General features: G+C 40.8%; 1 protein-coding gene across 1 annotated transcript in view; it reads left to right on the top strand.

The window, feature by feature from the left end:
- YBX3 (Y-box binding protein 3) overlaps positions 1 to 13261 on the top strand; it is a 26809-nt gene extending 13548 nt beyond the window's left edge. Inside the window, exons 6-9 of the mRNA XM_021395021.1 lie at positions 5288 to 5382; positions 11544 to 11715; positions 12283 to 12383; positions 12744 to 13261. Coding sequence (XP_021250696.1) covers positions 5288 to 5382; positions 11544 to 11715; positions 12283 to 12348 — 333 coding nt within the window. The 3' untranslated portion in view covers positions 12349 to 12383; positions 12744 to 13261. The remainder of the gene's footprint in view (positions 1 to 5287; positions 5383 to 11543; positions 11716 to 12282; positions 12384 to 12743) is intronic.

Raw genomic sequence — 13261 nt, 5'->3', positions numbered from 1 at the left:
GATCTCCCTCAGGACAATCTGCTCCATAACCTTCCCTGGCACTGAGGTCAGGTTGACAGACCTATAGTTCCCTGGGAGTCACACTGGCAAGTCTCCAGTCGTCTTGGACCTCTCCAGTTGACCAGGATTCATGTTGATCTGCACAGTTGCCAGTACAGAGGCATCCTTCCTTTTAGCCTAGCTGGTGATGCTTGTCTGTCAAGGTCTTTTCTTTTAGTGCTGTTAGACACTACTGAACTTTAAATATCAGGAAGGTATTCTTTCTGAATGAAGCCCTGGAGACTGCTAGAAGTTGGTGATGGTAACTGATACCTTATTACTGAGTATGTCTTTGTCTTTGTGGTGGTAGTTTGCTGCTTACGCTTTCATTCCATGCAGCAGAGAGCTAAGTGTTTTGTTGATGATCTAACAAACTAGAAATGGGCAATAACAACTAGCCATTTCCTGGTATCAATTCTGTTTCCTTTTGTTCTCTTGAAATTAAAGTCTCGTTCAACTGTCTAGTGAATGCTTTAGTCAATGGTATTTATATTGTCTAGGACCTGCTTCAGATTTTAAATGAACAAACACATCAAGGGTTTGACACCCCTCTGTACTGCTGAGTATGTAAAGCAGCTGTTTTCCTTTTGCCTGAAGAATGATTATGTGAGGCTTGTCTCAGGCATGGGGAAAACATTCAGTCTCAAGGTTCTTGTGCTGGGACATGTTCTCTTGGACATCTGATGGAAACTTATGCAGATAAAAACCCTTGACTAGTATGTGATACTATAACATACTGAGATCCCAGTACTTGAAGGTATTAGGAGTAAGAGGGGGAGCAAAATTGTAGTACCTTGCTGTTTTCCTTAGGCTTGCTTATATCGAAGTCCTCAGACTGGTACCCAAAATACAACAGACCTGAATGCTTATGTGTCTGGGGCTTGGAAATCTTAAGAGATATCTTTTATATGTAAAAAACTAAGATCTTATGCATAAAAACTGGAAGCATATTGGTCTTCCTCAGCAATCTATGATTCTGGAAGAATTATGGCCTTCAAAATTTGCAAACGATCACTGCTCATGAAGTTTCTTTTGTCTTCCTCTTCTCTTTGTTAAGATTCCTCTGAGTGTTCAGCCTGCCAACCAATGTGTTGATTGTTCCTTTAGATTTGGTGTCATCTGTGACCTTAAGAGTAGATTCTGTTCTGCTGTCAAAGAAGTTGGAGATCTTACAGTACCTTAATATGCCTTTCTTTAACAGATAACCAGGTAAATTCCATGATTGCTGTAACTTTCCAAAGGTGATAGTGGCCAGGCAGTGATACTGGCCAGTTCCTTGAATGCTCTTAAATGCATGCTGTCTAATCACCTAAATTTGGATGTGTAAGACTTGCTTGAGTGATACCTCACTCTCATAGGTGAGCTCAGTCAAGAGTTTGGAGAATGCCATCTTTGGCTGCAGTTATGCCTGCTAAACTGTGTGTGTATTGCATTGGGCCACTCTTGCATTCTCAGTTAGTGAGGACTGACCAGTTCTGCTGGGCTTTCTTACCAACTTGTTGATTAGTTGCCTGAACAAATCGAAGCTCCACTCTAGTGAAATCTTTTTAGGGACTGCGAAGTGCTCTCTGCAGGGACTGTCTCTGAATTGTCCTAGTGTAGGTCAGTGAAACAACTCTGACATCCAAATCTTGTCATGCCTTGTGTACTTTGTGTACTGCTTGTAGACTGAATCATCTGAAGCAGTTAGCACTTATTTTTGGAGACTTCTTACATCAGTTAACGTACCCCTCATTTGGCAACTGCAGTTCTACTATATTTCAAAAGAAGCTTCCCTTTAATGAGACCTCCTTCTTACTTTCCGTTCTGATTTGTAAAGGGAAAGGAAAGTTAGCAATGTCTGAGCTGTAAGGTACCATTCACAGAGAATAAAGGTGGTGCCTCTCTACTTGAGTCCTGCAAGATAGCTAGATGAAAATAACTCCACTCTTGAGACTTTAAATTTGAGTTACTGATGCTACATTCAGCCTTCTGTGTCTAAAGAATGTTTCCTTGTTTATAGACAGCTGTTGTTGCACACCTCAAGGAAGAGACTTCACTGTACCTAAGCCTGTTGCTCTTCTGATGTACTGGGCTACAGAGGTGAAAGATTTTTCCAGAATTCAGCTGCCATATTGTTGATACTGTTTACTAAAGAGGAAAAAAGAGTTGAGTGGAGGAAAAATCAATATTATAGCTTATGGATTGTAATGAAGTTGAGCTTTAGCGTGTTGAGGTGACTTCTGACACCACAGACTTCTAGAGCTTCTAACTGATGTCACTTAACAACTCCAGTCCAATCTTTTAGCCTAGCAAGACCTGATTTCTCCTTGCTTAACTGTGTGGGTTCTGGTAAATGTTAGATGCTATCTTTTGTTAGCCATGCTAGCTCAAATGTGTATGTACTCTGGACATAACTTACTTATTTTTGAATATACTGTGTGGCTTTCTTCAAGAGTGAAGAGAAGCTTTAGCAATCTGAGACTCTTAACCAGCTTCACTGGACCTTTATTTGAACTGCTTGGGCAGTTCTATGGAAAACAGCACTTTTTTTGTATCAGAATCCTCTTTGATTTCTTTCTCTAAAGATAAGAGGCTGCAATCTTCACCAAACTGTGGTAGTGTAGGCATGACATGGAGCTGTAATCAAAATACTGTTACAGGCAATGGATCATGAAATAACCTTGAATTGATGATATCCTCATCTAAATACTGTGTGCATTACTAACAGAAGTCTATACAAATGGATCAGCTAAAATTTCTTGGGGAATATTTTAAAGGCTGAGACTGTTTCCTATAGAGAGAATGTGAAAACATGAGTAGTACTGTATGAAAGTTAGAGAATGATCTGAAGAAATTTATGAACAAATGAATAAAATTGAAGAGACAGGTAAAAAAACTCCTTGCAGTTACTGTTAATGCTTCAAGACTGTTTGAAGCATTGAAGCAATGCTTCAATTCTGTTCAGGGGAGATATTAAAACTTGTTATCTTCATGGGATAGTACAGCATGCTTACCTATTTTAGTAGTATTTTAGTAGTGTTCAGAGGAAAAATGTGAGTGAAGCTGACCAGTTCTTTATATCCATCTTTTAGGATGACCTAGTGTATTATTAAAAGGTAGTATGTAGAGTTGGAAGGCTTCAGTGGAGAATGGTAAGTGATTAGGATCATGTATGCGCTGGGAGTTTAGTGCTTTTAATAGTACAAATAAGTTTTTGCAGTAAATGAATATAATCTATTGTCACTATAATAATACAATCTCAGAGCTCAGGTTCTGTTTTCTGGTTAAATTCTATTTAGTGACTTCTGGCAGCATAACAGCTTTATTCTGGAAGCATGCTTCAAGCTGGCAGATCTGAGTAATTGTCAGTTTGTATGAATGTGTGAATTGAATTTTTGTGATACTGTAGAGGATGCAGAAAATTGCTGATACTTCTGGGTTAAGTAATTCATGTTTTCAACTAGCTACTTAAAACAAGCCCACTTAAAATACTGAGATATCAACATTTGGTTCAAAATGAACAGGGAAACAGTGTTTGCATTGTTGTTCAGTAAAAGCTTTATCAAGGTTTTTATCACTACAGGAGCTGGAGGCTATTCTTAATCTGAGATTTCAATGCAGCATTCTGTGCGGAGGAATGCATTTGGGCTGTGCTATTAAAGAAATAGGAATTCAATACCTTTTAAAGAGCAGTGGATGTAATGCTAGTTGTCCAGTGCTATAGGAGAGCGTTGGCTGATGAAAACATGACTTTGCACTCCTCCTTCCAGTTGAGTTGGTTGATGCTTTCTTAACCTCTGATATGCTGTCCCTTAGACAAGACCTTCTAGGCCTTTGTGTTTTCATGTTTCTGGCATTGCAGCACTAGAATTTCAATGGCTTTGTCAGAAATCCTGGAGAATTGAAACAGTGATTATGTGGAAACTTGCACAGGATCATAGTACAAGTGAGATAGTAATGCACTTGTTTTGATTTTGCTTATTTTCCTTTCAGATGTTGCTTTTCCTTTGGTCTCTCATGCCTATGCTTTCCCAGACTGAATATCCACATCCTTCCATTATGGAAGGGAAATGCAAGACTGCAGAACTGCTATTGGCACACATACTTCACTATGTGAGACAGATATTGACCCCACCCCTCACAGGTTTAATGGTCAAAGTATACAGAACAAAGTGTCTTAATATAAACAGGACAGAGTGGTATTGCAAAGTGGATATAAATACTATAATGCTTAGAAATGTTTTTTCAAATAATTCTTGGCTGCTGTCAAATTATTACTCTCTATTTAATAGGTGTAATAGCTTTTGGCTATTTAGGTATCTTCTTTCATTTTAAATGAGTGAACATATCAGACAGTATTACCTGATTATGGCTTTTCCATTGAATTCCAGTTTTTATCCTCCTTTCACCTCAGTAACTAAGGTGAAAACTATATTGCTAAGGATAGATGGCATAGATATTACAGGTATGGAGTGTTTTTTTTTAAAAAAAAAAAAAAAAAACCTTGAGTTTTCTCTGTGCTTTTGGGAAATGTGGCTACAAAGAATGCTTGAAATTACTTACCCTTTTGGAGGGTATTTTTACCTATGCTACCCTCCGGAAGGTGAGAAGAGCAGATTGTCTAGGCTAGTGTCTTCACTGTTAGTGAAGATCATGTAGGTTTTTTCTTCCTTCCCTCCCCCTGCCTCAAAGGCTGATTTTGAGTGGATATGTGAGCTGAGTATTTGACATGATGCAGTATTTTTGTCTTTGAACTTGGTGTGTTTTGTTTTCTTTTTGGAAAGAGGATTTTGTTTAATGAAGTCAGAGTAGTCTCTAGCAGCACTCAGCATAATAACTTTCAGTTAGCCTTCCAAATTCAGAAGTGCCCAGGTTAACAGCTGCCTTTCCACAATGTGTTTACCTTTTTGCACTTCCATGTCATGTCATGAAACCTACTGTGGTATGCACTGGAGAGATCTGTCAGGTTCTCTACCTTTCCCTTGGGCAGGGAGGAGGCACTAACGGGTGGCTTTGTCCCTCACTATGAGGAACATGAGCAGCACAGCTAGCTCTTGTTCTGCCCCAGCTCTTTTCTTTGCCAAAATAAAAGCTTTGTTATCTGTTGCCTTTTGGCTTAGTATGTTGGGGTTTCTGTACAGAATTACTGTTGTCTGAGCTGATACTCAAGTCATTGGGCTACACAGTCAATATACTGCCTGTGAAATAAGGTAATGCTTCATCTATATCCCTGATTTTTATTTTGTTTGTTTTATTTTGGTTGTAGGGTGTTGAAGGAGAAATCAAGGATGGAGTTACAGAAGGAGGACAAATTCATCAGCAAGTCCAACGGAATCCTACTTATCGTCCCCGCTATCGCAGGTTTGTCTGATTTCTTTGCTCATCATTGCAAATAAGTGTAGTCTATAAAAGCTTGAAGAGTAATAAGCTGAATTCACTGACATTCAAGTACATGTAAGTGGTGGGGAGAATAATAAGTGTTTTAATTACCAGGAGAAAGGTGTAACTATTAGGAGTAAGGAAATAGCTGTAGAAGTTGTTTGGTTTGAATGTGTGCTACTCAGAGCCAGGAACAGGTTAAGAAGGGGCACAGTTACTTGTATCCTGTACCAACTCACTTTAATATATTGCTCAGTTGTGAGAAGTTCCATGTCTTCCCAGCTGGAATTCTTACACTACTTTAGTCAAGCAACAAATCTAGATCCCACTTGATATGGGACAGGTTTGTCCAGTGTCTGCAGGGGCAACGTGTACTTCATAAATCTTCCTGTAGACTGTAGCCAATAGTTTGCAACTTAGTGCTAGACCAGTGGCTTGTGTACATCCATCTCAGTCCTGGGTATCACTCAAGCTTAGGTCTAATCACTGATGGCACTTATGTGTACTAAAGAGAGCCTGTTTTTCAGGAGAAAAGGGAAGTCATGTTCTATCCCTTACAGAATATTAGATACACGGTAGCATTTCAGTTACTGTGTAGAATGCTGTGCTAGGAAGTATTGCTGTTTGTTAAGCCTTAAATGTTAGGTTTCTTGAAGGCCTCTGAAAGAAAAGGTAAGGAAAATGCTATTGGAGTTACCCATAAGGCCAAGAAAAGTAAGGGGAGACTAGGGATTGGAATGCTCCCAAAAAGATAGGAAAAAATTCAAGTTGGCAATTGAAGGTCTGAAAATAAATAAATAAACTTTAAAAAAAATGGCAATTCCAAGTGACCAAGGGATATGAGGCGGGGAGGAGGAAGATCTTAGACTAGTTCGGGTTGGAAGGCACCTTTTAAAGATCATCTAGTTCTAACATCCCTGACAGTGTCACTTCCTGCTAGATCAGGTTGCTCAAAGCCCCATCTGGTGTTCTCAAGCACTTTCAGGGATAGGGCTTCTACAGCCTCTTTAGGCAGCCTGTTCAAGTGCCTTACCACCCTCACAGTGAAAGATTTTTCTTAGATCTAATCTACATCTATCCTCTTTCCTTTAAGACAAGGAATAATGGTTTATCTGTGCATGCCCTAGTAAAAAGTCTCTATTCAGCTTTCTTGAAAGCTACCCTTTAGGTACTGGAAGTTCAGTATCAGGTCTCCCTGGAGCCTCTTCTCCAGGCTAGACAACCCCTACTCTCTCAGCTCCAGCTCTTCTTCACAGGAAAGGTGCTCTAGCCCTCTGATAATATTCATGGCACTCATCTGGACTTGCTCCAGAACATCCGTGGCCTTATTCTGGGGTTCCCAGAGAGGAGCACAGTACTCCAGGTGGGGTCCTGCAAGAGCAGAGTAGAGTGGGAAAATCACCTCCCTTGACTTGGTGGCCATACTTCTTTTGACTTAGCCCAGGATGCAGCTGGCTTTCTGGGCTGCAAACATACTGCCAGCTTATATTCATCTCTTCATCCAACAACACCCCCCAAATCCTTGACAGGTCTCCTGTCAATCCACTTATCATCCAGACGGTATTCATGTTTGGGATTGCCCCAGCCCAAGTGCAAGACTTTGTACATGGCCTTGCTGAACTTCAGGAAGTTCTCACCTCTACAATTTGTCAGTGTTCCTCTGAAAGGCATACCTTCCCTCTAGTGTCAACTGCATCACTTAGCTTGGTGTCATCTGCAGACTTACTGAGGGTGCACTCAATTCTTTGTCCATGCCACTTAAAAGATGTGACTAGTGGCAGTCCCAATATCATTCACTGAGGAATGCCCCCTGTCACTGGTCTCCACCTTGACATCAGGTTACTGACTGCAATTGTTTGAGTGTGACCATGCAATTTCTATCCACTGAGTGATCAGTTTGTCAAATCCATGTCTCGGATTTGGAAAAGACAGGCTGAGGGAGCTGGGCTTCATCATTCTGGAGAAGAGAAGGCTCAGGGGAAACCTCATTGCAGCCTTTCAGCGTTTGAAGGGAGATCATAAACAGAAGGGAAACTGACTTCTTACATTTTTTTACATTGGTAGATAGTGGACAGGGCAAGGGGGAATGGTTTTAAACTAAAGAAGGGGAGATTTAGATAAGATGTCCAGGGGAAGTCTTTCACAGAGAGGGTGGTGAGGTACTGCAACAAGCTGCTGAGAGAGGTTTTGGATGCCTCCATCCCTGGAGGTGTTCGCGGCCAGGTTGTTTGGGAACCCTGCTTGTGGCAGGGGGATTGGAACTAGATGAGCTTTCTTTGGCTTGGGTTGGAAGGGAATGCATTCTGTGAATTACAGTGGATAGTTTCCTAGTAACTTCATCTGCTAGAGTTCCTCCAGGACCCTTAGATGCATGTCATGAGGTCTTGTGGGCTTGTGCAACTTCAGGTTTATTACTTAGGTGGTCTCAAATTTGATCTCTTCCTACAGAGGGCAGTTCTTAATTCTCACAGTCTCTTTGTTTTCTGTGAGTTGGGCAGTATGGCTAGAGCACTTTCTAGTGAAGATCAAGGAAAAAAATCATGGAGTACCTCAGCCTTCTCTGTATTCTGAGTAACAAGGTCTCCTATTTTCTTAGAGAGGGCCTACATTTTTCCCTAGTTTCCTTTTATCCCTGACATACTTTAAAAAAAAAAAACACCTTTCTTGTTGCTCTTGATGTCCCTGATTAGATTCAATTCTTTCAGGGGTTCAGCTTTCCTAGTCTGATCCCTGGCTGTGCAGACAATTACTGTGTTCCTTCCAGGTTGGTTATACATCCTTGCTTCCAGTCTCCATATGCTCCCTTTTTGTGTTTGGGTTTTGTCTAGGAGCTGCTTGTTCCTCCATGGAGGCCTCCTTGTGTTTTTGCCTGACTTCTTTTTGGTTGCATTGCTTTTTGAGCTTATAGGAGGTGACTATTGAATATTAACCAACTTTTCTGGGCGTCTCTTCTTTCCAGGGCTTTATTTCCCTAGTGTTCTACCAAGCAGGTCCCTGAAATCTGTTCCTCTGAGTGGTAGTGAGTTTGCTGTGTGCCCTCCTTATTGCCATAATCATCTCAAACTCCACCATTTTGTGGTCACTGCAGCCAATCATAGAATCACCAGGGTTGGAAAAGACTGCCAAGAACATCCGGTCCAACCATCCACCTGTCACCAATATTTCCCACTAAACGATGTCCCTCAGTACAACTTCTAAATGCTTCTTGAGCACCTCCATAGATGGTGATTCCACCACTTTCCTGGGGCAGCCCATTCCAGCACCTGACTGCTCTCTTGGAGAAGCATTTCCTAACGTCCAACCTGAATCTCCCCTGGCGCAACTTGATGCCATTCCCTCTAGTCTTATTGCAGTGCTGCCCTTGAGCTTCCTATTTCTCCCTAGGCCTTCCTTGTTGGTGAGAACAAAATCCAGCATAGCACCTGTCCTCCTTTGTGCCTCTGTTACTTCGAAGGAAGCTATCATCAGTGCATTCTTGGACCACCTGGATTGCTTATGCGCTGTTGTGTTGTCCTTCCAACAGATATCAGGTATATCAGATGTAGTCAAAGTCCCCCATGAAGATCGGGAATTGTTGAACACAAGGTTGCTCTTTTCTGTCTACAGAGAGCCTCATCTGCTCAGTCTTCAAGGTTAGGTGGCTTTTAGTAGACCCTGCTGTAATGTGAGCTGTTGTTGCTCTCCCTTTAATCCTGATCTGTAAACTCCTCATCCATCCCCAGGTGTAGCTCCATGCACCCCAGCTGGAGATTGACTTAGAGAGGATGCTTCCTCCTTGTCTTCCCTGTTTGTCCTTCCTGAAGAGCCCATATCCGTCCATTTCAGGGCCATAATAACCTTATGGCCCTACAGGTGTGTGTGTGTGCAAATCTTAACTCCTCTTGTTCATTCTCCATGCTTCATGCTTGCATAGAGGCATTTAATTTGGGCCCGTAAAGAAACTGACTTACTACCTGCTGTGGCTGCAACTCATTTGTGCCACTCAAAGTGTTCTCCCTCTGACCTGTGGTCCCATCGTCTCCCAGGTTGTCAGAATCATGAGTGGCAAGAGAAAAATAGATGAAATTTCATTATTTCATTTCCATTTTATTTTGATGTAGGAATAAGCTATGAGGAGACATCAAATGAAGGAAGTGAGGGACATATTGAAAAACAGAAGTTTGTTGTGATTGAAGCATATAGTTAGAACTCTTTGCTGCTGGATGTTGGGGAGATATAAGCTTGAGTGAGATGATTCGTATAGCCAGAAGAGAACACCGCTGTGACATTACTAAATAAGCAAACTATATCTAGCTCAGCAAATCTCCAGAGTGGGAAAACAACTAGACATTAGGAGTCTACTTAAGATAAAGAAGCCTATTTTCTCCTTATTCTTCTTTAGGGATCTATGGTACTGGGTTAAAGGGGTGCTTGAAGACCCAGCAGGACTTTTAGTTAAAGTTTTTTTGTTTTTAAAAAAAAGTTATTTGGATTTTACATGAACACAAATATTTTCCAAGGGGGTAAGCAGTGTAACTTGCTGAGTCACCTATGTTAGTCATCCCTTAAATTGGCTAGTATAGGATTTTTATTTTTCTATTCGTAATTTTCTATTACTAATTCTGACATGACCACTCCAATTCTGGCCCTGTGTGCTGAGGGAGTGATTCCATAATTGAGTAATTCAATGTAGTTAAAAATACTAGTGTATGAAATACCTAGTCTCTGACTATTACACATTTTTGAGGTATTCACCACTTTTTTTAAACTTCCTGTAAGTAGTAAAGCTCATTCATAAGTCACAAGAAATCAGATTGTTTCATCTTGAAGGATGAGTGATAAATGTGATACCTTATGGAGACTACTCTGAAGGAGCAGAATTGTATTAGTCTGCCATACAACATACCTTGGTCTTCCTCATCCGGTCCTTTTTTGTTTTTAATACAGCTTATTGAGGTCAGGTTCCAGCTTTGAATTTGGGTAGATGAACTATGAAATGGGTATAATTCTAGTTCTTGGCATGTTCACTCAAACAAACAGGAAGGGGCAAAATAATAATGCAAAAGCAACAAGTAGCTGAACTTCATGGGAATAATGAGGTGGTCCTTAATTGCAATGACTACATGTTCCATGCAGAGTTAAACTTAACAATCTTGTGCATGCCGAGTCTACAACTATAAGCCTTCCTTCTCCACTCTGAAGTTTTCTAACACTTAACAGCGTCAGCCTCAACACAAACATTATCTGAGGCTGCAGGAATATGGATAATACTGATGTGTGCAGCAATCTGATGTGTATAAACTATTACTGAAAGTCCTCATTAGCATTGGGGTACCTCCTGTAAGAGGTAGCTTAACATGTGCATTCCAGTGTGGTTGAATTATGTTTCTGTTTAGGTTCACAGATAGGTATTGCTTGCTTTTAGGTGCACGAAATCTAGTGATACTAGTGCTTCTGTTAGGTTTTTTTCTTGGGAAATCTAAATCGGCTTTTGGAACTGGATAACTGGATTAATTAAGCCACCTAATGGGAACAGGGTACTAGACAGTGACTTCTAGCCATACTCTGACATTATTGTGAATGAAATACATTAAGCCATCAGTGTTCCTGAAGAACCCAAAGAAATATTGCATTTCCAGTGTAAGTGACCTTCAGCTCTCTTTGAGATGCATACTTTGTGGTCATGAGAGGCAGCACTGTATTGGTTACTCGTCAACGATTCCTGGATATTCCTTCTCAGGTTTAACAGGGATTCCCAGGAACTGTGGCATTCAGTTATGAATAAGGCTGGGCTGGTGCTAACTAGTGCAAGCCTAATTGGCAAGATTGGCTTAAATAGTCACTGCTGGCTTTTTTTGTTTTCTTTTTTAATTCTCTTAGCCAACAGTTCAGATGGCTTAACTACTTTTTTATTGCTGAACAGGCAGCAGAACATGCTGATGTAGTTCCAACAGTGAGAGACTTCCAGGCTGCATGTCTATCCCAATGAAATAGGACTTTCCCTTGAACTATATGACAGCGGAACTCCAAAGGAATCGCTTGCTTGCCTTCTAAACTATAAAAGATGGTACTTGGCTAGTGAGGTTTTTGCTGCGCTTAAATTAAGGTAGTTTAACCTTCTCAGGCTACTTTTGTACTTATACGTACTTCCCTGCCTCTTCAAGAGGGCCCCTGCGTCCACGCCCTGCCCCGGTAGCTGGAGAGGCTGAGAACAAAGAGAACCAGCATGAGGCCGGTGCTGTGAGTCAGCAGCCACTTCGCCGTGGGTACAGGCGCCCATACAACTACCGGCGTCGGCCTCGTCCGCCCAGTGCACCAGCTCAGGATGGGAAGGAGGTAAGCATGCTCCTGGCCACGTGGCAGAGGCTGAGTTTTGACGGGATACGTGTTTAAGAGTTTTAGGCTGGGGGATTTGACAAGTATATTGTTGCCATGTTACAAAAAAAAAACCATGGCAAGCCTACAGTGTTGATGATAAAGTTAGCTGACTTAATTGACTGTTTCTGTGAACTTGTTTGAGCAACTTACCTTAAATGAAACCAGCAGTGGGATAGGAATTGCTTCTAGATAGATTTTAATTGGAGTCAGACTGTAATAAACACTTCTGAAGTAGAAAGAAACACTTTATTTTCCAGCTCAAACTCATTTCCTGAAATGATCCATCTCCATGACAGGAGATTGATCTGGAGTTTTTGAATCCATTTCTGAACTGCATGAACTAGATCTAGGTTAACTGTTAGTAATCAGACCTTACCCTATTGAAGAAAAGACGTTATTATCCTATCCACTAAAGGTGGTTTTCTGTGTCAGAGCTTATTGAAAAAAGCTGCCATTGGACAGAGAAGGGAGTTAGTCAGTCTTTACCTGTTTAAAAAAAAAAATTCTTTTGTCTTTGTGTCTCAGACGAAGGTGACTGAAACACCTACTGAAAATCCTGCTCCAGTGACTGAGCAGAGTGGTGCTGAGTAATGTCAGGTTCTGCAGGCACCTCTACTATCCCTCAGGTAAGGAACATAATTAGTATATTTTTCTGACTGAAAAAGGATTTCTAGGACTCCTGTGATGTCGCCACATCCCTGTATTTCTGGCTGAGTACTTGTGGTCACTTTTGAGAGATTTTTATAGGTGAGTCAGGGAACTTCTTTCTGTGCCTCTGTCTGAATCATTCACAAAGTAAAGTTTGCTTTATATATAGTTCAGTAATAGCATCTGTTGATGAGTTGGTACTTCAGGAAGATGTGGTACTCAATTTATAGATAAGATATGCTGGTCATGCTTATCCTGTCATTAATAAGAATAGAATATTCTCTTCACTAGGAAAGCAAGACTTTAAACTGCTTTTTTAATTTGGCTTTTTTCAACAGGTGTCCTAAAATATAACTCAGAAATAACACCAAAGAAACATTCAAGCAATAAATAAGCAACAGTGATGAAAGCAAAGATTCAAAACATCAGAACTAAAAGCAGGAGGGGGAAAAAAAAAACACCAGCAGCTGAGATCCAGGGAACGCCTGCAAGATAGATGCATAAAGAGTGAGATTTGGAAAGAGCAACCTCCCCACTTTCAAGAGCAACTGTGGGTTTTTTCTTGTTTAGAATTTCAATGTTTCACTAGTGTTGAATTTTTCAGTTTTTCGTTTGGTATCAAACTGAAAAGGGAAAAATACCCAACAAAAGAACTGAAATAGAAATCAAATGCTTTTCTTTATTGAATGCTGGTGCTAGACCTCCCAGGTGTGTTGAGTATTTTTTTTTCTGTGCCAGTCCTGTTCACTTCAGGACATGGGGAGGAGAAACTTCCGCTTTCCTTGGTAAGATCTATTTGAAACTGTGCAGCATGGGTGACGTTCCTTACAAATAAAAGTGATTTCAACTACCAAAA

The sequence above is a fragment of the Numida meleagris genome, chromosome 1, assembly GCF_002078875.1.
Source record: "Numida meleagris isolate 19003 breed g44 Domestic line chromosome 1, NumMel1.0, whole genome shotgun sequence".
Taxonomy (NCBI): domain Eukaryota; kingdom Metazoa; phylum Chordata; class Aves; order Galliformes; family Numididae; genus Numida; species Numida meleagris.
The sequence above is the reverse complement of the archived record's forward strand: the minus strand, read 5'-3'. Positions and strand labels throughout refer to the sequence as shown.